Here is a 25,756-nt window from a genome sequence, read left to right on the forward strand (position 1 = left end):
AAGAAGTGCTTATACCACATCAAAAGATATTCCTGAACATAACTTGTAAATTTGAAATCTTTCAGACTATAAGCCTTAAAAATGATGATAACTTCCTTCTACTACATTCCTTATAAAAAGAATATCCTGAATCACTCCACTATAGAACTATATTAGCCTAGAACAACAAATTCATGTGTCCATCCACTGAGTCCCAAATTCTGCCAAACTTAGAATTCTAAAGTGTGTGCTTCATTTGTAAATTTCACATTGAAGGAGGTATTAACAAAAAAACAGATCATACTGTTCTAATGGCCTGCAGTTACAGCAAAGACTCATTAACAAGAGGATAAATGAATGAACCATACCCGTATTCAAAAACTGTATGAAATGATAAGAAGTAGAAAGGTATAGGGAAGACAAACAATTCACCTACAATTGCCTAGAAGACGGACAATAGAATGAATGTGAAAAACTACTGGGCGTTTAAATCTAATAAAGTGAAATGAACACTACTCTCTCCAGTAATATTTCACCTTATTGGATTTGTATGGAAGTTGACTGAATTGGGTAACCAAATTAATTTAAAAACATATTGCTCATTTTATAGCTTTCAGTCTAGCAAGTACACTCCTGGAAATTGAAATAAGAACACCGTGAATTCATTGTCCCAGGAAGGGGAAACTTTATTGACACATTCCTGGGGTCAGATACATCACATGATCACACTCACAGAACCACAGGCACATAGACACAGGCAACAGAGCATGCACAACGTCGGCACTAGTACAGTGTATATCCACCTTTCGCAGCAATGCAGGCTGCTATTCTCCCATGGAGACGATCGTAGAGATGCTGGATGTAGTCCTGTGGAACGGCTTGCCATGCCATTTCCACCTGGCGCCTCAGTTGGACCAGCGTTCGTGCTGGACGTGCAGACCGCGTGAGGCGACGCTTCGTCCAGTCCCAAACATGCTCAATGGGGGACAGATCCGGAGATCTTGCTGGCCAGGGTAGTTGACTTACACCTTCTAGAGCACGTTGGGTGGCACGGGATACATGCGGACGTGCATTGTCCTGTTGGAACAGCAAGTTCCCTTGCCGGTCTAGGAATTTTAGAATGATGGGTTCGATGACGGTTTGGATGTACCGTGCACTATTCAGTGTCCCCTCGACGATCACCAGAGGTGTACGGCCAGTGTAGGAGATCGCACCCCACACCATGATGCCGGGTGTTGGCCCTGTGTGCCTCGGTCGTATGCAGTCCTGGTTGTGGCGCTCACCTGCACGGCGCCAAACACGCATACGACCATCATTGGCACCAAGGCAGAAGCGACTCTCATCGCTGAAGACGACACGTCTCCATTCGTCCCTCCATTCACGCCTGTCGCGACACCACTGGAGGCGGGCTGCACGATGTTGGGGCGTGAGCGGAAGACGGCCTAACGGTGTGCGGGACCGTAGCCCAGCTTCATGGAGACGGTTGCGAATGGTCCTCGCCGATACCCCAGGAGCAACAGTGTCCCTAATTTGCTGGGAAGTGGCGGTGCGGTCCCCTACGGCACAGCGTAGGATCCTACGGTCTTGGCGTGCATCCGTGCGTCGCTGCGGTCCGGTCCCAGGTCGACGGGCACGTGCACCTTCCGCCAACCACTGGCGACAACATCGATGTACTGTGGAGACCTCACGCCCCACGTGTTGAGCAATTCGGCGGTACGTCCACCCGGCCTCCCGCATGCCCACTATACGCCCTCGCTCAAAGTCCGTCAGCTGCACATACGGTTCACTTCCACGCTGTCGCGGCATGCTACCAGTGTTAAAGACTGCGATGGAGCTTCGTATGCCACGGCAAACTGGCTGACACTGACGGCGGCGGTGCACAAATGCTGCGCAGCTAGCGCCATTCGACGGCCAATACCGCGGTTCCTGGTGTGACCGCTGTGCCGTGCGTGTGATCATTGCTTGTACTGCCCTCTCGCAGTGTCCGGAGCAAGTATGGTGGGTCTGACACACCGGTGTCAATGTGTTCTTTTTTCCATTTCCAGGAGTGTATATGAGTCAGTCTCCCCCCCCCCCCCCCCCCCCCTCTCTCTCTCTCTCTCTCTCTCTCTCTCTCTCTCTCTCTCTCTCTCTCTCTCTCATCCCTGAATGGACATGTTCAAGATAGTACCAGAATGTTGATGAAATTCTGAAAGGTGGTATTTGAGAAAGTGGCAGATATTGATGATATTTAGCAACAATGATCGAAACATCATTATCATCTCAATTCATAATCTATCAGATGCAAAATTTTTATTAAAAATTTGTGTACTATCTTAACATTCCACAAGGCAATGGGAAATCACAGTAACTTGTTACACATTGCTGCAAACATGATAAACATTATGACTTTCCTCTTAATCTCACATTTCCAGTGTGAGAGGTATTTATGTAAATAAAACTTTCTTTTTTCATTCATCAGTCCATCAAATGACCATTTCCTATCTTATGCTAATCTTTTCATCTCTACATAATTATTACACCCAACATTTTCTGTAATATGTTTTGCATATTCTTGTCTTGATCTGCCAGTATTATTTTTCCTCTTTACTGTTCTTTCAGCACCAGGTTAAATATATCTGGCTGCCATAGCAAATGTTGCATTAACCTGTCCTCGTCCTGGTAAGGATCTACAACAGACTTCTATCCTTATTTATTCATTTTTATACTTCTTCATTTTGTGCCCATGTAATTTGCAACTTCCTTTGATAGCATCACATTTGAAATGCTTCCAGTTTCTTCTAGCATTGGTATCTGCTCACTTTGCATTTATATTCATCTTTCAAAACTTTCTTTTACTTCCTTTACCGCTTCTTCAATATGCAAGTTGCACGGTGTAATATCACTTTATATTCTACTAATTACCCCTGCACAATTCTATGAGTGAATTACGTTTCCTACTTAACCATCTATATACTCGCAGAATCAATGCACAAATTAGTACAGTACATTATTATTCCATGAGCGCATAATTATTCTTTGTAATATTTTCTCTGGTGTGTGTTGAGAGGACTTCTAGGATTTTCTCCATGCCGAATAGCCGCATTCAATAATTGTAATTTTGCTATCGAGTATACTGGAAAAAAAAAAGAGATTGGAAATATATTGTACGCTAATCAAGAGAATATATACTGAGCATTTACATCAAAGGTCTAAACTTTCCACTTGGTCTGAGGTTTCCTGGCTGACTACGCAAAGCAAGAAAACCAAGACATTTTATATACATAGAATTGCAGATCGCTTTGAATCATCGAGACTGCGAACAAGGAGAGTCGTCGTCCGATTCTGATTAAACAAGTAAAGCTTAATTATAACTTTCTTGAGCGACTGTGATATGGCTGCTTATGAATGAGATCATTAATAAAATACTAATAACTACATTTCCTCATCACCAGCAACCAGTATAAACACAATATTAATTAAAATTATAATGGCAGTGGTCATAGGCTGCAATCCTAGCTTACACCATTAAACAATGGTGTAAGACAACTTTCACAAAGTTGTCTTTCTTCACCTTCCCCTAATTGCTCCCAGTTGTGTATTGTAAATACTGAAGTCATTTATTTATCACTATGCTTTAGCCCCAATCTTTTACAGATTGTGAACATTTTTATTCATCCTCAAATTTCTGAAACCCTTTCATCAGTTCATAAATGCTAGGAAAGTATCCTGATTTTTCTTCAGTCTATCCTCCATTACCAAGAGCAATGACACAACTGCTTTATAATACTGTTTCTCTTCTTGAAATCAAACTGACCCCCATAGAGTAAACCATCAATTTTTCTTTCGATTTTTCAGTATATTATTCAGATCAGCAGTTAACAAGCACGACTTGTCAAGCTAACTCTCCAGTAACTATCATATTTATCTGCCTTTTCTGGTAATGTGGAGATAATGCTTTTCTAAAAATCTTATGGCAACTCACCCATATCGTAGATGCTATTCTTTGGCATTGTCAACTGGAGGAGACACGCAATCTGTTGATTTAAAACGCATGTGGATAAAAATTCTATGTCAAGATCATAAATTTTGTTTACTGACTACCAGTTCTGGCTCATTACCATGGCATCATCAGGTCAGTTTAAAATCTTGTTAAGGGTGTAACACTCATTATGCATCATCATGTTTTTTGGAACTAAGTTGCCCTAGTAATACAACAATATCCTAAAGTGAAAATCTAAGTTGGTTAAGTAAATTGACAATTTTAATCACTAATCAAATGTTGTTACAGTGCCCATTTTGCCACACACATGTACAAAAGATTGACAGAACTTATAGTTGCATTACCTGTGAGTGGATGTAAACAAGATATCATTTCCAACATTCATATCAGGAACAAGGAAAAGCGGGCTCCAGTTCCAGAGGGATTTCAGGCACTCAGACCTGGGAGGATAAATCACTTTCACAAAGAAAACCGAGGAGAGATGTAACCGTGTAAGGATCGTCCACTAAAACACTGGGACAAGAAAGGCTGGAGGGTATATTTAGTGTGAAGGGCCAAAAGGTGGGGCCAGTGCAACAAAACATTGATCACAGTGAGGGGTGCCCCCACAAAAAGAGGGGAGAGGGCGGGGGTAGTGCAAGTAGAAAACCATGGGTCAACCTAGCATGGTGATACGAAGACACCAGAGGATGGTAGAATCCCACTGGGAGAGGCGGAGGGAAGATTGCCATGTGGTGCGAGTCTCCTGTATCAGATATGGGGGTAGCCCTCAAGAGTCAGCCCACAATGGAGCAAAAAGGGATTTGCCATAAAGTCGCAAATTCGCTCCTGGTGTGGTCACAGAGAATGGGGACAGGTGGCAGCTCACCCAGCCAGATTATCGGCAAGTTCATTAGCTGGGATACCCATGTGGCTGGCAACCCAAAGGAAATCAACCAAACAAGCAGCAGTGCCAAGATCTGCGAGAAGGTTGTGGGTGGCAGAGACTAAGGGGTGGCGAGACAAACACCAAGCCATATTCTGAAGGCTACTCATTGAGTCCATACATACCTTGAAGGCGAGTGGAAGGGGGGAAGGGGGAAAGGGGGGCTATGTCAGGGAGGGAAGAGGGGAAGGGGAAGAGGAGAGAAATCCACTCCATAGATGCTAGGGAGGGAGTTCTTACCCAAATGGCTCATACTATGGGGGAGAGAAAATATGGAAATGGCTGTCAAAGCCCAAAGTGGGATCAAAAATGCCAAAAAGGAAAGGTGAAAGAGACAAAGAAGAAGGAACAAAAACCAGAAGGAATACAAGAAACCCAGCGGATAGACATGTCATCATAAATAAGAACACCAAGAGGGGGGAAGGAAGGGGCACAGGGGAAGGAGTGGGGGCAGGGAGGGAGAGGCACAGAGAAGAAAATGGAACCCAGGATGGAAGAATGGGCCACAACAACTTGGGGGCCTGTGTATACCATTGTGCCATGCACGGACTCATAAAAGAGCTGTAAGGGACAACCATCCCGCCCTGTGGAGGGGGGGGGGTCAAAAATAGTGGGGAAAAGATAACATCAAAATTGAAGGAAGAAAGGAGTATAGTAAGATCACTGTTGAATTATTCCTCTCATCATTCATTAATGCTGATGTCTTGGTAACAATTAAGCATTTATTTATTTATTTTCATAAGCATTAATATTTTTTGTTTAATCACCCCTAACTGTACGCTTTATCTATCACGGGGTTCTTTGTTAATGTTAAGAAAGAATAATCAGTGGGAAACAGACAATTGACAACCAATTTAGTGCCATGATTATTATACTTTTATTTTTGTAAGGAAGTATTAATTTTAATCTCTGTATGGGAATAATAATTATTACTACCCAATTTACACCTTTAAATTTTCTTTTCATTAAATGTACTTCACATATGAAAATTATACAGTCAATTGGAAAAATGAAACAGTTAAATGGGAGTAGCATCATTAACTATGCTCACAAGGTAGGTGTTTCAACTATAGGAGTTGTATTTGGGTGAAACTCATATTAGCCTCATTTCAAGTCGGTGAGGACAGTGGTGAAGATCCCCTGTTAAGGAAATGCCTTGTTTTCGAGCAATCAAGCCCTGCATTCATGAGCAAAATGTCCATTTTTCAGGCAAATGGCAGTGTTATTCCGAAACAAAAAGAAACTCTGCAATATACTGTACAGTATGTAATGAAAAAGATTGTTTAAACACTAACAGACACATTTATTTTTATTCTTTAACATGCATACATACAAACATACGCACACATGCATACACACAAATACACATAAGTAGAAAGATTACATTCATTCACAATTAGTATGAGATATAATATTTCTACAAATACAAACTTGTACTTTTCTATTGTCAAATGGCATTTCTATACTGGTGTGTTTTTAATGCATCATATGACAGTGTTCAAATCTGATGATGAGGTTTTTTAGAAAATGTTTCGGGCAGAACTTTTGAGAACATCGCAAACAAATAACAGCACCTTATCCACAATGTTTGATACTACAGTCACTATTCCCTACTCCTAACACTGCTTCTAATATGCTGTGAAATTCATTACAGTTTCCTCTGTGACACATCATCATGTCTGCTGGGTTTAAATGACATGCCCTTGAAAACTGGCAAAGCAATTCATGATAAACAATTGAATGAAATTTCATTATCAATATTCGGTCATGTAATGTATCTTGCGATGCCTCAAAAATAAATTTATTTCTGACACAATTTTCAAGCCTGCAAAAACCAGTTGATATTGCCGGAAGAGGTAGAGATATAACAATTGGATGTCTTTAGTGCTTAGCACAGGGATTATTTTTGTGTGAACATGTTTTCCATTTAAGAATTTCTGAATTTCAGTTTCTCGAAATGTAGCTTCATCGGTTTCGCAATCCAAGATTCAAGCAACAATAAGGTGGTCTTTTAAATCTGGGATGAAAATATTTTTTAAGCAAAAGGTGTTTGCCACGTTATTAGCAGCTTCACCCTTGATTGGAACTGTTCATTTTGTTCTTGGAAACAAATCTTTGTACCAAGAAATCCAGCAGATGACATATGAAGTTGGAGATTATAAGAATGTGTTACAGATGAAATAGATTTCACTACAGCAGGTGTGTGCTTTTCCCCTGCATTCAATTAAGTTCATCCACTTCCCATTTCATATTCAAATCATGAATGGTCTGAACTGAAAATACTGTATCCTGTATCCACTTTACCCTTCGCCTGTGTAAGACATAGACCTTGTGTACAAGTGCTGCAGCAGACTCCACTGCATCTTTTTCATCCTTCTTTTCTTCCATCGAAACAAATATGTATCAAAAACAAATGAGATTTTCTCTTTTAAATCAGTCTAAAAGGGTATTGAAGGCAAGACATTTACAATTGTGTTTTTTGGCAGAAATAATAGCCCAATTTCTTAAACTGAAATAATGGACAATCAGACCACAACCCCTGTATTTCTTAAATTTTTCAAACATTTCCTTTTTTTATTAAAGGATTAAATAACACTGGTATAGTTTTGGAGAGATTTTTTCAAAATATTACCACATTTGTTGTACAATTAAACTTCATAGTCAATGCTTATTTTTCAACTTTTATGCAAATGCATTTATTTTCTGATAGCTCTGTACAGTGGTTTCTGTCAATTTGTTTCATTTAGCTCCATCTGATGATGATGGTTCATACTCGTTTGTAGAATAACCATCTTCATTCCCACTAATTACTGCTGCAGCCCCACAAAAACATTCATTCACAAAGGTATAATTTATATTCAGAGATATTTCTCCAAAGAACTTCTTGTTAATGAGCTTCAACAGTGTATTGACAAAAGAAAGGTCTTCAGTTTCATCATCTATCACATTATGATACACTGTTGACTGTGCCACATAGTTTTGTAAAACATCCACAACATGAATTGGATTGATGTGATGCATGTTAGCTGAAAAACCAAAGTTTATAATATCAATGTGAAAACTTTTAACTAGAAGAATAAATGTACTAACAGTACAGTGGCAAATCCATCACTATTAAATTTTAAATATACATGAATATGTAATGACATGAAGCCAGAATGATCTACAATGTATAACTGCACACTACTGCACCATGGGTAGTTCCCTTCGCACAACAACAGCAGTGGGGATTTCCTGGATGAACATATCACAAAGGTCCCATCTCACAATACCATACCATACCATACAGCAAGCACTGCAGTAGTGTGATTGTGCACAAAAAGGACATATAGTTCACAAATTATATATCTTTATTATTCAAAAACTAGGCATTTCCTCAGTAAGGGACTACTACCATTGCAATCTGAGACACACAACGAGCCCAGTACTTACGTTTCACACAAATTTGACTCAAACGGTTGAAACACTTACCTTGTCAGTTACAAAACTAAATATGAATCTTCGAAGAACTTATAATTTTCACATGTTTTACATTATCAACAACTGGGCTGGAAATCACAGTAATAGTGGAAATGATGATTATAGTTTATATCCTCTTTTGTAAAATTCATGTTTCTTGAAACTATTACTGTCAACAGTTTCTGAAGTGAAATATTATGACTGAAGAAACTCATAAAAGAAACAATGCAGCTGATACACAAAGATTCGCTGCCGGTACTTCAGTAACTGAAAATGTAAAACATGGAATTTTTTATAATACCTTCTGCTTTCCAGATCCTTTTGCAACTTATCTAACCTTGTTAAAGCATCTGTTTGTTGAATGTTAAATGCTATCTCTTGCTGAAGCATCTGCCTCTTCACATTGTCTATTTCAAGTCGTGCTTTGCTCAGTTCTTTGACAATGTCACCCTGAAAAAGAACATCCTTTTTTTATTTTAGTATGTAACAAACAGAGGGGGAAAAAACAAGAAATGTAGGGACATTTTTTATGACTACCCACATATGACTAGGCAGAATAAATTTTATTTTATCTTTGCATTTATGTTTACGTAATTTACTCAAGTGTCCACCCATACCTAGTACATGCATGAAGGACTTCTTTGAAGAAGCTAGTATGGTTAAGTTTGGTTTTCTTTCTTTTTTGTGTGTTCCATGTATCAAAATGACAAGTCATCATTATGAGGAACTTCTCGGTATGTTTGGAAATAGGATATATTTTCTCTGAGAAAACATGGCTACATGCTGGCCATTTACGTAAGTGGGTTTTTTGAAATCTTACTGTTTACACAAAAGGACATTTTGAAATCTTCATCTACATCAAAATAAGATGAATGCAGTCTAAACATAAATATAGTGTCTATTGAGAAATTCATCTAGGAAGTAGGAGAAGTTGTCAAGTAGAAATGATAAGTTGAACCTTAATCTGTATATAGTATGTAACAAACCACACAAAAATAAAGACCAAAGTATGTTCTGTAAACAGTAACAGTAATGGGAATTTAAATGATACAGTATTCTGCTTTGCTGGCCGGTGTGGCTGAGCGGTTCTAGGCATTTCAGTCTGCAACCGCGCGACTGCTACAGTCGCAGGTTCGAATCCTGCCTTGAGCATGGATGTGTGTAATGTCCTTAGGTTAGTTAGGTTTAAGTAGTTCTAAGTTCTAGGGGACTGATGACCTCTGATGTTAAGTCCCATAGTGCTCAGAGCCATTTTTTGGTGTATTCTGCTTCATTAAACTGACAAAAACAGAAGCCCAAAGAATGATACAATGTGTAATGGCTACAATATGCTTGACTGAAACACGTCATTTATGTACAACACATTCTTATGAGCAATATTCAAATGCATCTGTTGGGAAGCAGTGCATATAAAAGAAGTTTGGGAAGAGATTCTTGCAGCACACTTAACAAATTAAATAGGGAGTATTTATCACCTATCTCAAAGCAAAGTAAAATTGTAGAAAATGTATGACACAATACATGTTTTTTCTCTAAACAGAAATAACTATAGTGTCCATTAAAATCAAAACCTCACAATTAATTTTGTCAGTACAAGATTTTTTTATCCACAATGGCTTGTAAATCTCTTGAGGCAGACATTTAAAATATGAGACATTACAAATATGAAAAGTAGCCCAACAAACAATGAAAACAAAGTAATTTTTTGTCTCATTACAAAATGGTTCAAATGGCTCTGAGCACTATGGGACTTAACATCTGTGGTCATCAGTCCCCTAGAACTTAGAACTACTTAAACCTAACTAACCTAAGGACATCACACACATCCATGCCCGAGGCAGGATTCGAACCTGCGACCGTAGCAGTCGCGCGGTTCCAGACTGCGCGCCTAGATGTCTCATTACAATTTACATCTATGAAACAACTTCGGACGAAATAAATCTTGTTGCTCCAATTTTTTAAGGCAAGTAATCATGAATTGATAGAAGGAAGGAAGACTTTCCATGTCTCCTGTTTTCCACTTCTTTTATGAAATGCCAAACTGTGTTTTTTAATGTGACTACTTGTAAGGAGAGCTGCAGACCTTTCTGCTTTAGTAACTATAAAGTAGACTTATTCCTTTCCCAGTCACTGTTAAAGGATAACATAGATGACTAAGCAAACAACTGACACTCACATACCACACACCTGCTGAAAAGCAGGCAGGATATGTAAATTACCTTAATTTTCTTGCAAACCCTTAAGGGTCAAAATCAAGTTTCACTCTGTGGTTTCTGACTTTCATAAGTGCAGCAGTAATTGATATTAGCCTGCAGTCACACTCAGCAAATTCTTGATTGCATAACAGTTTCAGACAGTTTCAATTTGCTAGCAAATGTTCCAGAGCTGTATTTGTCTAGTAAATAGCACAGATAACACATGGGAAGTTTTCTAGACATGTTTTAAAAAAGTTACCAGTAAAATGGTTCTTTTATAGAGTGTTATAGTTGGTAAGAACACACTGACACTTTTTTGTTTAACTATTGTGGAGGAAAGACTAAGTGACATCAAAACAATAGTAGTGTCAACTGTTACATACGTTAATAGACCTTTAAGAAAAGAAGCAAAATATTTTTTAAACAAATGCAAGAAGAAAGTTAGAGGTAATTATATGTGCAACTAACAATAAATATTCAGTCATGGGGACAAAAATGCGAAGGAGCTACGTCTCAAATTCAAATACATTGTAGGAGAGACACCAGATAAATCATGTGACATAGAAGGAAGTAAAGAATGGGAAGATGCTTTAGATTTCACAGACTGTACTAGAAAATACAAATAAAAGAGAGCTACTACAAAATATTAATAGGTTCACTGATGGATAAAAGCTGAACATTACATGTTCCACACATCTGTACATCTGTGTGGTGTATATACAACATGTGATGACATCCCCAATAAAAGTTTCCCACAATCATAGTAAATATGTGCACAACTATCAAAAATGTGAAGTCTAGATGTTAAATAGAAAAGTGCAGTCCTTACATGGATTTTGTCCCTGTAACAACAGACATAACGATATAATACATTAGTGTAACCATTTAAGTGGAAACACACACTTTTAGATGTTGACCATACCATGTCTGTTGCCAATTCCATATTTATGCTAACATATTTTATGTATGCTGGTACAGTGATAAAACCCACAAAAGGGTTACACTTCTTCCATGTTACATATGGAATTCACATAATTGATAATTTTCCTTATATATACTACAATTGTGACAAACTCTTATTAGGGAGCTCATAACATGTTCTGTTTTCCCCTTATAAATGTGTGGTTCATAAAAAATGGTTTTCAAATGGCTCTGAGCACTATGGGACACTTAGAACTACTTAAACCTAACTAACCTAAGGACATCACACAACACCCAGTCATCACGAGGCAGAGGAAATCCCTGACCCCGCCGGGAATCGAACCCGGGAACTATAATCATAAAAAAATTATTGTGATGTAGTCTGATGATTTCCAAGAGGGTGACATTAACTAACTGCAAAATAATGAAATAAAGTGTTCATTTCAAAATGAAATGACAGTCTAGGCAGGAAAATCACATCCTTAAACTAGTTTTTCAGTTGAATCATCGGAACACTCCACATTGATTAGGGACATAAAATCAGTCAAAATAATTCAGTCACTCATTGGTCACTGACTTGAGTGGTTTAGTCTCCTGAAACTGTTTTAAAATAGGGCACTGTCTTGCAGATCCCAGTTCTGATTATTACATGCATGTGAAAACAACATACATGGAAACCACTAGACCTGTTACTATAATTATTATAACTTATATGGCAAGTGTTCATCCACTGAGCAGGGTGGTGATGTCTGCCAACATGGAAATAGCATCACTGCTTAAATGCAGATTGCAGGCAACACTTATTTCCTGCTTCATTACTAACTACTTGCAGGCCTTTCCCCTTCCTTTCCAGGCTTTAAAGCTCGTGTCAGTACCAATAGTGGCTGCTGGTAAAGATATATTGAGTTCACATTTTCATTAATTACTGAACACAAGTGGTTCCCCTTCTACCAACAGTTTATTTAATATCACAGGGACAATGGATTACTGTATACATGTCAAATTCTTTTCAATTTCCAGGGAAAGGTTCTAAGACAGAGTTGCAATACTGCAGACCTATATTTCTGATGTTCATCAGCTGTAGAATTATGGAATTATGGAACAACTTAGGTATGCATATTATGACTTTCTGGAATACCATAAAAATGCTTAGAAACCAGAGTGGTTTCTGTTAGTTGTCATCCACTCTGCATATCTTATCTGCTTGTGGGATCCTGGCTAATGTGGATAGGGGCACTCAGATTGCTTCTGGGTACTTTTTACTTCTGTAAAGTCTTGAAACAAATCCATACCAACACACAGCAAGTAAAATATGTGCTTAGAAAATATCAGACCAGACACAGAAATTGAATGAGGGCTTCCTAGCAAACAGAATTCAACTGTTCATCCTCATCAGGAAGAGGTCATTACAAGCAGAAGTGTCATCTAGCATACCTTAAAAAGGTGTGAGAAGATACTTGTTATTCATGGTGAATAAGAATAAGATACAGGATAATGTTGCCAGACTTCCGAGACAGTGAATGAACAATGCTGCTCTGAGTCATACGTACATGCATTTTATTTGTCTGTTAGGTCATGGTCATTCATCACCTGTACATATCATATGGGATATGTCAACATGATGAAGTGCTGGCGGGTGATGTACATATGATGCCTATCTACAGCAGTTCTAAAAACTAGGTGATACAATTTTTGAATTACATTTTTAAATGAATCTGATTTTGATCAGTAATAGCCATGGTCCAAGGTTTATTTATGTGTCTAACATTTCATCTCCTAATACTGGAGGCTAAAATGACTCAGATAGCATTTTCTAACAAAGAGATAGAGGGGCTGGCCAGTACTTACCTCAGCTCAGTACAGCCGATAGAAACACAAAAAACAACCGAAAATTTAAGTTCCTAGCGTTCGGAATAAATGTTCCTTCATCAGGGAGGAGAGAGGGGAAAGAAAGGGAAGAAGGGAAAGTGGATTTAGTTACTCACAACCCACGTTATGAAGCAACAGGGAAAGGAAAACAGGGAAGGTAGCAAGGATGGAGGCATGGTTGTCAGAGGGAAGCCAAAGATATTCTACTGCAGGTACTGTGCCAGCTTCAAACCAAAGAGGATGCATACAGAAGTAAAGAGGTGTATAGTATAAAGATGGAGGATGAAAAGATGCATGAATGGCTAAAGAGGAAAGGGAAAGAGGAGAAGAATACACAATTAACCAAATACAGATTATGAAGGTACTAGAGTTTAACATGCCAGACATTCTTAAACATCATACTGTTACAGTATGGTACCAAACTTCTACAGTTGATACAAACATTATGCCAGCAGTAGAAGTTTTAGGATGTCACTGAGGGGCACAACAAAAATACTCACAAAGTTAGCTTTCGGCCAACAAAGCCTTTGTCTTTCTGCGACTCAGTATCTCCACTATATAGTGAGTAGCAACTATCATTTCCATAGTGTTGTTACAGTCCATCCTGGATTTTCCACTGTTTGATTAATTGTCCTATGTAAGTTTGATTGGGTGTAACCTATTTCATTGGATATATAGTAGTTTCTGACTTTCAAAAACGTCAGTGGTCCATTTACACAGCTGTAGAATCCACTTTGAGCAGTATCACACATCCTATACTGCAATAGATTTTTCTGCTAGAATTTTGTGAATAACCATGTTAAAACCCTTTGTCAGATCAAGGAAAAGGCCAATATTTGGCTGTTTATAGTCCATTAAATTTGTCAGTCTTGCAAAAATTCAACCAGATCATCCAGTGTTGTTTCATTTTTATACAATCCAAACTGGGCTGGTGAAATAAACTTTTTTTTTGCAAGAAATATTCTAGGGTAGTAACTACAGCATAATCAAACACTCCACAGAAAAAGAAAAAAAAAAAAGAGAAAAAGAAAAAAAAAAAGAGAGAGAGAAAAAAAAGAAAGAAAACCACAGAAATGACTGCTACAAGTCTGTAGCTAGTAACCTTATTTCTTTTTGGCATTTATCTGGTAATAAAAACGCAACCAGTCAGTTTTTGATAATTTATTCAACCATGAACATATTTTCGAGCCACTGCAGGCTCATCTTCAGATGCAGGTGTTAGAAGAAGATTATGTTGTGGACCAAGTGTAGCTAGATGCAGTGCTGGTGCTACTGACAGAAATGAAGGAAATTTAGTAATCAGTGACAAATTGGAAAGTTTTTTTATGTTTTAGGTACTTACAGTGCACTGCCTTGTGGTATTCCCATCAGATTGCTTCTTATAACATGCATTATTAAGCAATGTACACAAATAAACACAGCATGTAGCTACACTTGGTTTCACACTGGTTCACAGGATATAAATGTTCAATGCTTTTACTAATAATATGGATATGATGAATACTTTACTACATAATAGTCTTTGTCAAGAGATGCATTGTGTTATGATACAAATATTACTAGTACAGAGTTTACATTTCAGTAAATGTTGCTAGCTGCATACAAAAGGTAAACAGCTAGAGGTGAATGTTAATAAATAATTAAAAACTTTTAGTAAGTTACACAATACCATAGTCGTTACACACCAAGAAGAGCAAGATTTATGCATGAAGATGAATTATTGTCATTTTTGTTGTTTTGGTGCCAGAGTATCCTGGAAATGCTGGAAGAAAAGGTTTTGTGTTGACGCAGTCTGTTCATTCAGGATTTTTTTGTGGTGACTTTAGTTTATGGATGAAAATTTCTAGTTGTTAAAGGAGGTCCATCTGTAGTCCTTTCTCAACAATGTGTAGCACAGAAAGACTGTCATTGATATCATCAACAGAGTGTTCATAATGAGCAACATGTGATGCAAAACTGTACTTATTTAAGTTTTTGAGTCGAAGGGCATCCATATGTTCTTTGTAGTGGGTTGCAAAATTTCTCCCTGTTTGGCCTATGTAGAAGGAAGAACAGGAGCATGTGAGTTTGTACATGCCAGAATTTGTATGCCAGTCTCCAGTTGATTTATTATTGCAAACAATTTTATTTTGTAGTTTACTGTCAGTGTGGAAGGATACCTTTATGTTGTGTGGTCTGAAAAGATTGGCAAGTTTATATTCCTTTGCCAAGGAATGGAAGACAGACAAATTTTGGCATTTCTTTCTTAGTTTGTAATGGTGACAGTGGTTGCTAGAGTTTACTTTGGATTTTTTCAACTAGGGTGTTTATCAAAGAGGCATTATAATCATTATTTTGGGCTATAGATTCAGTATGTTCATTTCTTTACATGCAACTTCTTCACTGATAGGGGTGTGGTGCATATGGTTTACAGATGACCTGAAGAAAGCAGTTTTATGTTGTTTTGGGTGGCATGAGGTATTGTTAATGGTAACATCACTGGCAGTGGGTTTTCTGTGTATTTGGAAGGTATGCTTCTTATTGTGATGGAGATATTCATGTCAAGAAAGTAAATTCCTTCAGTACTCTGGTGTTCAATTGTGAATTTAATGTTTGGGTGCATTTTATTCATTTCATCTGCTAGGTTATTTAGTTCCTCTTGTGGACCATTGAAAAGTATTATTGTACCTTATTATACAGAATTTTGCCAGTAAATTGTGGGTGTGTTAAGAAGTAGTCTTGTTCCAGATTATGTACAAATATGTCAGCAAGCAATCCTGCAAGGCTGCTACGCATTTCCAGACCACTGTTTTAGGGACCATTGTTTTGAATGTAAAATTTGCCACTGAATGAAATATAGTTATGTGAGAGGACTAATACAAGCAATGTCATGAGTTCATAAATTTCTGCATTGCTCAGCGTTTGGGATTTGATTAGATTCCTCCACAATAGATATACTGAAATTACTTATTTCTTTTATCTTTTTGTAAAGATGTACTATTTTCATGGATTTTAATGACTGTATATATACCTACAAGAAGGTAGTGACAGTACTCAACAGAGGTTCCCTAATGAGTTGGGGTATTTACAAAGTAAAAAACAAGGAATTGTATAAGGGTGAAGAGATATTAATTTCTCAATCTTTGTTTGCATAATTTTCTAAATTTAATTCAATGCTGTTGAAGGTAAAAATAAGACACTGCGAGTCTTTACTTTCAATTTTCCATATGAGATCATTTACAATTTCTGAAAATTATTTGCTAAACTCACTGGCAGTATCGTACCCACTGTCAGTCTTTCTACTATCGGAATTCACAGAGATCCTTCCTCAACATTTACCTTTCTTCCCATAATGTTGTTCACAGCAGTCCACATAGTTTCATATCTAGAGGAAGAGCATCAAATTAAAAGTCATACCTCAAAAACAAGTAGGCCCCACTGCTTTGATGTGTTGTAAATGGGACGATGCTAGAGTAGTTAAAAATATCAGCCATTCCATATTGTAGTCTATGATAAGCTTAAACAAAACATTCATGTCAAATACTCTTAAAGTTTTTAATGGTTAAAGAGTAGCTCTAGAGCCAATAACATAAGAACCTACAACAAAATAAAATTCTCCTGTTGATTCGTTATAGTGATCATAAGATGGTGTCATCAATTTATGTGACAAGTCTGTTGAAGCAAAACAGTTTTAAATTTGTTCAATAATAACCACTTGGCTGCTCTTCTCAATAATTTATTTAACAACTGGTTTTGTAGCCTAGCAGCTACATCATCATATGTTAAATCGTATGATGATGTGGCTTCTAGACTATGAAATTGTTCTTGAAATAAATTATTTACAAAAACAGCCAAGTGTTATTATTCAACACATATACTTATGGATGCTGTTGTCCCTCACACATGATAATGCATAATTTTAAATTTGTCTTCTTAAGATCTACACTGAATAAACATTTCTCAACTAATCTTTGGATCAGATGCACAGCTCCTAAGGATGTTATGTCAATAATTATTATACGCACTTATCTCTATACTTCAAAAGTAAATTTCTCAAGTAATCTTTGGATCACTGCATTGCTCCTAAGGATGTTATGTCAATAATTATGATATAAATTTATCTCTATACTTGAAAAGTAAAAGTCACTGTTTACCTGTGGTAGCAAGCACATTAAATGCCAGTATCATATACCCTAATACTCCCCCATCCTTCTCACTGAAACGTGAAGTAAAAAGCTTTGAGGTATTTAGCAAGGCATGGGATGTATAATGAAAAGATAAATCAGACACCTTAGGAGAGGGAGTGTTCATTTCTGTCAACAAAAATATTGTGACTACTGAGATTGAAACTGAGTCTGGCTGTGAAGTTATCTGGACACAAGTAGCAGGCCTAGTTAGACTAAAGTTAATTATCAGATGTTTCTGTCATAAAAGTTTGAGAATCATTCCAGGGAAGTCTATTCTCAGTAGCACGGAAATATCCCAATCATGCAGCATTAGTTAGAGGTGACTTTAACCTAACAAATATAGACTGGGACATCCCTGGATTTATTGCAGCTAATATGAGCAGACAGCCCTATGAAATAATTTTGAACACATTTTCCGAAAACTGTCTTGAGCAGCTAGTTTCACAGTCCACACATAACCAAAATACCCTCCTGGAAATTGAAATAAGAACACCGTGAATTCATTGTCCCAGGAAGGGGAAACTTTATTGACACATTCCTTGGGTCAGATACTCCACATGATCACACTGACAGAACCACAGGCACATAGACACAGGCAACAGAGCATGCACAATGTCGGCACTAGTACAGTGTATATCCACCTTTCGCAGCAATGCAGGCTGCTATTCTCCCATGGAGACGATCGTAGAGATGCTGGATGTAGTCCTGTGGAACGGCTTGCCATGCCATTTCCACCTGGCGCCTCAGTTGGACCAGCGTTCGTGCTGGACGTGCAGACCGCGTGAGACGACACTTCATCCAGTCCCAAACATGCTCAATGGGGGACAGATCCGGAGATCTTGCTGGCCAGGGTAGTTGACTTACACCTTCTAGAGCACGTTGGGTGGAACGGGATACATGCGGATGTGCATTGTCCTGTTGGAACAGCAAGTTCCCTTGCCGGTCTAGGAATGGTAGGACGATGGGTTCGATGAGTGTTTGGATGTACTGTGCACTATTCAGTGTAGGAGATCGCTCCCCACACCATGATGCCGGGTGTTGGCCCTGTGTGCCTCGGTCGTATGCAGTCCTGATTGTGGCGCTCACCTGCACGGCGCCAAACACGCATACGACCATCAGTGGCACCAAAGCAGAAGCGACTCTCATCGCTGAAGACGACACGTCTCCATTCGTCCCTCCATTCACGCCTGTCGCGACACCACTGGAGGCGGGCTGCACAATGTTGGGGCGTGAGCGGAAGACGGCCTAACGGTGTGCGGGACCATAGCCCAGCTTCATGGAGACGGTTGCGAATGGTCCTCGCCGATACCCCAGGAGCAACAGTGTCCCTAATTTGCTGGGAAGTGGCGGTGCGGTCCCCTACAGCACTGTGTAGGATCCTACGGTCTTGGCGTGCATCCGTGCATCGCTGCACTCCGGTCCCAGGTCGACGGGCATGTGCACCTTCCGCCGACCACTGGCGACAACATCGATGTACTGTGGAGACCTCACGCCCCACGTGTTGAGCAATTTGGCAGTACATCCACCCGGCCTCCCGCATGCCCACTATACGCCCTCGCTCAAAGTCCGTCAACTGCACATACGGTTCACGTCCACGCTGTCGCGGCATGCTACCAGTGTTAAAGACTGCGATGGAGCTCTGTATGCCACGGCAAACTGGCTGACACAGACGGCGGCGGTGCACAAATGCTGCGCAGCTAGCGCCATTCGGCGGCCAACACCGCGGTTCCTGGTGTGTCCGCTGTGCCGTGAGCGTGATCATTGCTTGTACAGCCCTCTCGCAGTGTCTGGAGCAAGTATGGTGGGTCTGACACACCGGTGTCAATATGTTCTTTTTTCAATTTCCAGGAGTGTATTTTAGACCTTGCACCAACAAATTCACCTGACTTATCAACAGGGCCAGTGTAGAAACAGGGATATCTTATCCTGATATTATCATAGTGACAAACAGCAATTCTAAAGCAACTGTCTTTGAGGAGAAAAATCAGCCAACCTATTGTGTACTGCAGGTTCATCAGAGCCCTTTGACCTAGGTTTTGATAATTACAATTTTATCTTCTTCAGGAGGAAATTGCTATGCTACAGATGTTAAAATCTTCTTCTGAACGAGATAATTTTTTAAACCTACATCAAGGGTTCTAATAAATCTGCATTACACAAATAGTTGGCTGAATTTTTCATCTTTCAAGGACTAAAGTTGATAAATCAGTCAAGAAGATTAGAAGAGTAACTGTGCTAGAAAAAGCATTTCAGCAATGGAGGGACATCAATTAGTTCCAATACAATGGACATAGAGGAACTATGGAAAAGTTTAAACTGATTGTAAATCACACCATGGATAAGTATGTGCTGAGTAAATGGATAGAGGACCAAAAAGATCCACTGTGATTTAATAATAATATTCAGAAAATGCTAAGGATGCACAGATTGTTGCAGTCTTTGTTCACAAAAAAACACACATAAGTCAACAGTTAAAAGATACATAGAATTTTTTTGCATATTTAAGAATATCGAAGAGCGAAGCATGTAACAACTTCCACTGTCATGCCTTAGCACAGTTCTTAATGAGAACCTCAACAAATTCTGATCCTGCATAAAATCACTATGCTGGTTGAAGGCTTCTATTCACTCACTCATCGATCAAAATAGTGTGGCAATAGAAAACAGCAAAAGGAACACTGAATTTTTAAATCACATGTTTAAGAACTCATTCACAAAGGCAGATCAAACAAACATACCATCATTTGACCATCACACACACTCCTGTACGGCATACAGAAGCAACTGAAAGAATTTAAAACAAATTAGCTGTCACATGTGGATGAAATCTCAATTTGGGTTTACAGAATGTACTCTACGGCATTGGTCCCTTACCTAGCTTTATCACAAATCTCTCACCCAGTAAAAAGTGCCATGTGGCTGAAAAAATGTGCAGGTGACTCCTGTAGATAAAAGGAGTTAAAGAACACACCTGCATAATAGCAGACCAATACTTAAACAATGTTCTGCTTCAGAATTCTCGAACCTATCCTAAGTTTGAATACAATAAATTTCCTTGTGACAGAAAAGTTACTGTCAACAAATCAGCATGCATGCAGGAAGCACTGTTAATGTGAAACGCAGCCTGCCCTTTCCTCACATGATACCCAGCAAATCACAGATGGATGGCAACAGTTAGATTCCATATACCCAAGATTTCTTGAAAGCATTTGACATAGTGCCCCACTGCACACTGTTAATGAAGATCTGAGCATACGGAATAGGTTACCACATATGCGAGTGACTCGATAACTTCTCAACTAATACAACCCAGTACACTGTATTTGGTAACAAGTGTTCAACAGAGACAAGGGTATTGTCAGGAGTGCCCCAGGGAAGTGAGAGAGAACTGGTCTTATTCTCTACATACATGAATGATTGATGGACAGGATGAGATGCAATTTGCAGCCATTTGTTGATGAAATTGTGGTGTATGGGAAAGTGCCATTAAGTCACAGGGCACATACAAGATGACTTATGGAACTTCTAATTAGTGTGACAAATGTTAGCTAGCTCTAAATACAGAAAAATGTAAGTTAATGCAGATGAGTAGGAAAAACAACCCTCCACAAAAGAGACTGCATATAAAGTGCTAATGTTACCCATTCTTGAGCACTGTTTGAGTGTGTGGGATCACCACCAGATTGAATTAAAAAGATGACAATGAAGCAATTTAGAGGTAAGCTTTTAGATTTGTTACCAGTAGGTTTGATCATTGTGCAAGTATTACAGAGATACTTCACAAACTGCAATGTTAATCCCTGGAGAGAAGACATTCTTTTCACAAGGCACTATTGAGAAAAATTAGTGAACCAGCATCTGAGGCTGCCTGCACAACAACTGTACTGCTGCTGATATACATTTCGAATAAGGCCCACAAAGAAAAGGAAAATTAGCGCTCATACAGAGACATATAGACAACCATTTTTCCCTCATTCTATTTGCAAGTGACTAATAGTCACGTAGTACCCTTCACCATGTACCATGCAGTGCCTTGCCAAGTATTTATGTTGACATAACCAACCCCCCCCCCCCCCCCCCCCACACACACACACACACACACACACAACCCCACTCACACTCACACTCACTCTCTCTTTCATGATCACACAAAAACAAAAGAAAAAAATAAATTTTTCTATATATGTCAAAATTATGTAACACACCTTTTCTCCCTGGAGGTCTTCTGCAACTTTTCGGGTTTTTTCCAGTTCCTGAGTGAGTGCATTTTTCTCTTCTAGAGCATGCATCCTTTCCTTCAGGTGTACTTGAAGCCTTTCATTTGATTCTAAAACAAACACTTCAGTTACACATTTAGCACCACTTCATTCATAATACAGTAATACAATATATATAATATAGTAATACAAAACTTTTAATATTAATTTTTTTTAAATTTCCTACAGCAGTTTTATCCACCACGCAGAAATGAGTTGTTAGAAAGTTCAGCAAACACAACAAGATATGCTGCACAAACATGGCATAAACAAGCTAATATAAAGTTGTCATTCTCTGCTAAACTGTCACAATGATGAATGACAGCAGTATATCATATCATTCCACTCACTAGTCTGGATGACAAAGAACTCTGTATTATTTGAACTTACTAGGAATACACTTGTGATCATAAGACAAACCCTTGTTCTTCAAGACTGAAAGTATCTCACTAGTTTACTGGTTCCCATGTAACTGCAATACCCAGTTTGCTACTGTGTCCCCAAGTCTAAGCTAGAAGGTGAGAAAATTTTGTCACAACATGAAATGTACCACTCCTGACACAAATACGATCTTTACTCCTTTCCTTTAAATAGCTAATACATATATCATATGTGCATGGGATATCAAAATTATTTTATGTACTGTATTTTTGTAATGTTTATTGTTCAAAATGTGACAGGCTTTGCTGATGATCATTTTATAAGTATTTGTGAACTTAATAACCTGACAAAAAGAATAAGTTTTTTGTTTTAGGATTGGCATATCTCATTCCAGAGAACCATTCCTTCGCAGTGTAAAGATCAGTTTGTAATCTCTCAAAATTTTGTAAATCAAGAAATATCACTATTCACTACTGTCATTGTCATAAGCGACTCAAATTATACACATTTTAGAATGTAAACCTCCCAAAAAACCTGACATTACCATCATGTCAAAATAACTTATCCACAACCAAAAATCTACACTTTTACTGGAAAAATACATTAGTTAGTGAAGTATCTCAAGCACAAATTTCAGTTCCTAGAATATTGTTGGCTGGCTTTACTTGAAACTTTGGAGAAAAGAACGAAACTCAAAGTTAACTCCTGAAAATGGATCTGAACACTGCTGTCATTTAACAGATATGCAACTCCTCGCTAGTGGACGTAACTTCATTTCTAAATCGATATAAGTGTCTTTGATGTTGTTATTAGATACATAATTGCTCTTCCTTTTCTTTTTTTTTTTTTTTTTTTTTTCGGTACCACTTTTCCTACACCAGTTGAGAAATCATCAAAGTCAGTCGCCATTTAGCCTGCATCGAGTAATGTTTTAACAGTCATTTCATCAATAGCCATTAAAGTCAGTCACCACCAAGTTTCACAGAGTGAGATGTATTCAGATTCTGCCAGAACAAGGAACTTCAAGTTCTGAACTGCAACAAGAGAACTTATGAGGCACAACAGTCAGTAGTGCTACAAACAATAACGCTGAGCACCAAGATGATGGTGATGATGCTAATAATGTTAATAATAATAATAATAATAATAATAATAATAATAATAATAATAATAATAACAATGATGGGCCATTTGAGACTTTCCCGACATTACTACTGCTTCATTGGTTCACGGGCATCAAGTCAGATAATGTTGTGGAAGCTGCACAATGTATACACTGCCCAGATGTGCCACACTGTTAAGGATAGATTCACTCAACACGTCACACCAGATTGCGTCAGCCAAGATAGTCTGCTGTTGCTGAACACTGTCTTGCCATGAGACATAGCATGAACTATGGACAGACAACAATCCTTTTGTCCACTTCCATGTACTTGGACTCAGTCTTTAAAGAAGCAGTCAAAGTATGTATAAGTAATGACCTGCATAATAGAGACGTAGGATTTCAGCTCAGTAAGGCATAGGAACCAGCACTGGCAGTACTAAGCCATCATCAGCTATAGATGAGCAAATCTGAGTCAGCAAAGATGGGGAATTGGAGCCTGCACAGTTAAACTGGACACCAACACTATGTCCACAAATGTGCTGGGCCACGATTTGCGGCCAAGCTTTTCCTGCAGTGAAACTGTGAAGACCACGGTCCATTTCTCCAGCACTGGATGTCGCTATACTATATGATTTGTCTACGATGATGTTATAGCCCCCCCCCCCGGGACCTGTGCTTTTCTACTGAGCCAGTGTATATATTGTTGAGACACTGCAGCAACGTGTCAGTAAGCACCTGAAGATGACAAGCAGCTGTCTTGAAATACTGTGCAGCTTCCACAACATTATCCGACATGATGCCAATGAATCAATTAAGCAATAACAATGATAATAATATAATAATAACATTACCACCACCACCACCAACAACAACAACAACAACAACACTAATAATAATAATAATAATAATAATAATAATAATTCAGAAGTGAAACTGGATCACCTGATAACAATTTGTCCACAGTTGATGATAGCCTTGTATTGTGTTCTTCGTTCATTTTAAGCCTTTGGTTTAACCGCAACAGCTCAGCATTTTTCTCCTCTAATTGGGCCTCTAAGCGCTGAATTCTGTCCTCCGCTGACCCGTGCCTCTCTTGAGCCTGGGAACAAAATTTAAAATGTGTTACAGAATTGTAGCAGCATCCATCACACAATAATATTAGCTCTTACTAAGATCACCTGCTACTTACTGCAGTAACTATACTGACATTCACCTAAAGTGACAATTAAAAATTTGAGCCAGAACCAAAACACTAATCTGGATTTTTGCAAAAAGCAGGAAATCTATGTTCAAGTCCTTGCTCTGGCACAGTTTTTCAGTTGTCACTCCACATGGACTCGTGCAGCTGGCAGCACAATAGCAATTGATGCACCTTACATAATAACATTCACTGTTGAACTCATCAACACATTTCCCTTTCTTGGAATTCAAATATACTAAGATGGATGACTGGATTACTACTATGCTAATCAGTGATGAAGTAGTGAAACTGCCATTTCTCCGTTCAAGTATCAAATGGACAGAGATTTTTTATTTTAATGCTCAACAACACTCAGTAACATAGTCTTCAGAGATTGAGCATTTTATTACTCCTGAGGAAGAGATGAATTGGCACTGTACTTGAGGGAGAACCATTCTAGAATTTGTCTAGAGCAATTTAGAGAAACTGTCAGAAAACTGGTTATGACAGACAAACCACTATATAAACCATACTCTTGTCACATACAAGAGCTAAAGTGAAATCTCTGCCACTGATGTCATAAGGCTACGTTACAATGCATACGGTCTGTAACGAACAGTACTAAATAACTTTTGTGATGTTGCAGTGCCTGTGTTATTGTGAATTACGATGCAATGTTCCTTCAGACATGCATGGCAACTACAGCCATTATGAAACACATTGCAACCTCTTGCCTCATCATTTGGCTATCCAAGCATGACTCATGGCCAAACCCAAACTAAACTTCCATATGTCATCAAATGTGTCTACAACCTGTACTTGTACATCCATAATGTATATTCCTGCACAGGAGTGACATTTTACTTGAAAGTCACTCGTCTGCTGTCGGCGGATAAATGTGATACCAGAGTGCATGTGTTATTTCAAATTACAATGTAATTTTCATTCAGCCATGCATGCACATCTGCAGGAACATGCAAAAAATTGTATTTAAAGACGACCGATCTGGAGTGGAAACAGTTCACCAAATTGAAGAGTAACATTCATGGAACAGTACATAAAATGCTATTTTCTACACTCCACCCTCCGCTGGTGAACATCCTGATAAAGGCAGTGGGGTGACGAGCGATGAGGGCTTTTGGATAATTGACCTTGCAAGCAGTTGGTGAGTGAAGCTGAAGCAGTTTTGTCATACATTATTTGTATGGGAAGCACAATATATGATTTCAGTAGATATTCCACAAAAAGGAACAAGGAATTGATTGACTGATTCCAAAAACAAAGACCCTGAGACAGGTCCGGGAAAAAGAAAAGGACTTCCATGAAAATTTTTTGAAC

The 25,756-nt window shown here is 38.6% G+C and overlaps 1 protein-coding gene across 29 annotated transcripts in view; it reads right to left on the bottom strand.

Moving 5' to 3' along the window:
* Positions 1–25,756, bottom strand: part of LOC126297414 (liprin-alpha-1-like) — a gene marked incomplete at its 5' end in the record, with an annotated part of 177,721 nt that overhangs the window by 119,882 nt on the left and 32,083 nt on the right. For 16 of the 29 annotated variants that reach the window (XM_049988204.1, XM_049988201.1, XM_049988197.1 and 13 more), the window contains 3 exon segments: positions 8,647–8,795; positions 21,702–21,823; positions 24,181–24,337. In XM_049988204.1, the coding sequence (XP_049844161.1) occupies positions 8,647–8,795; positions 21,702–21,823; positions 24,181–24,337 (428 nt within the window). 29 annotated transcript variants of the gene reach the window in all.

This window comes from Schistocerca gregaria, chromosome X, assembly GCF_023897955.1.
Source record: "Schistocerca gregaria isolate iqSchGreg1 chromosome X, iqSchGreg1.2, whole genome shotgun sequence".
Lineage (NCBI taxonomy): Eukaryota > Metazoa > Arthropoda > Insecta > Orthoptera > Acrididae > Schistocerca > Schistocerca gregaria.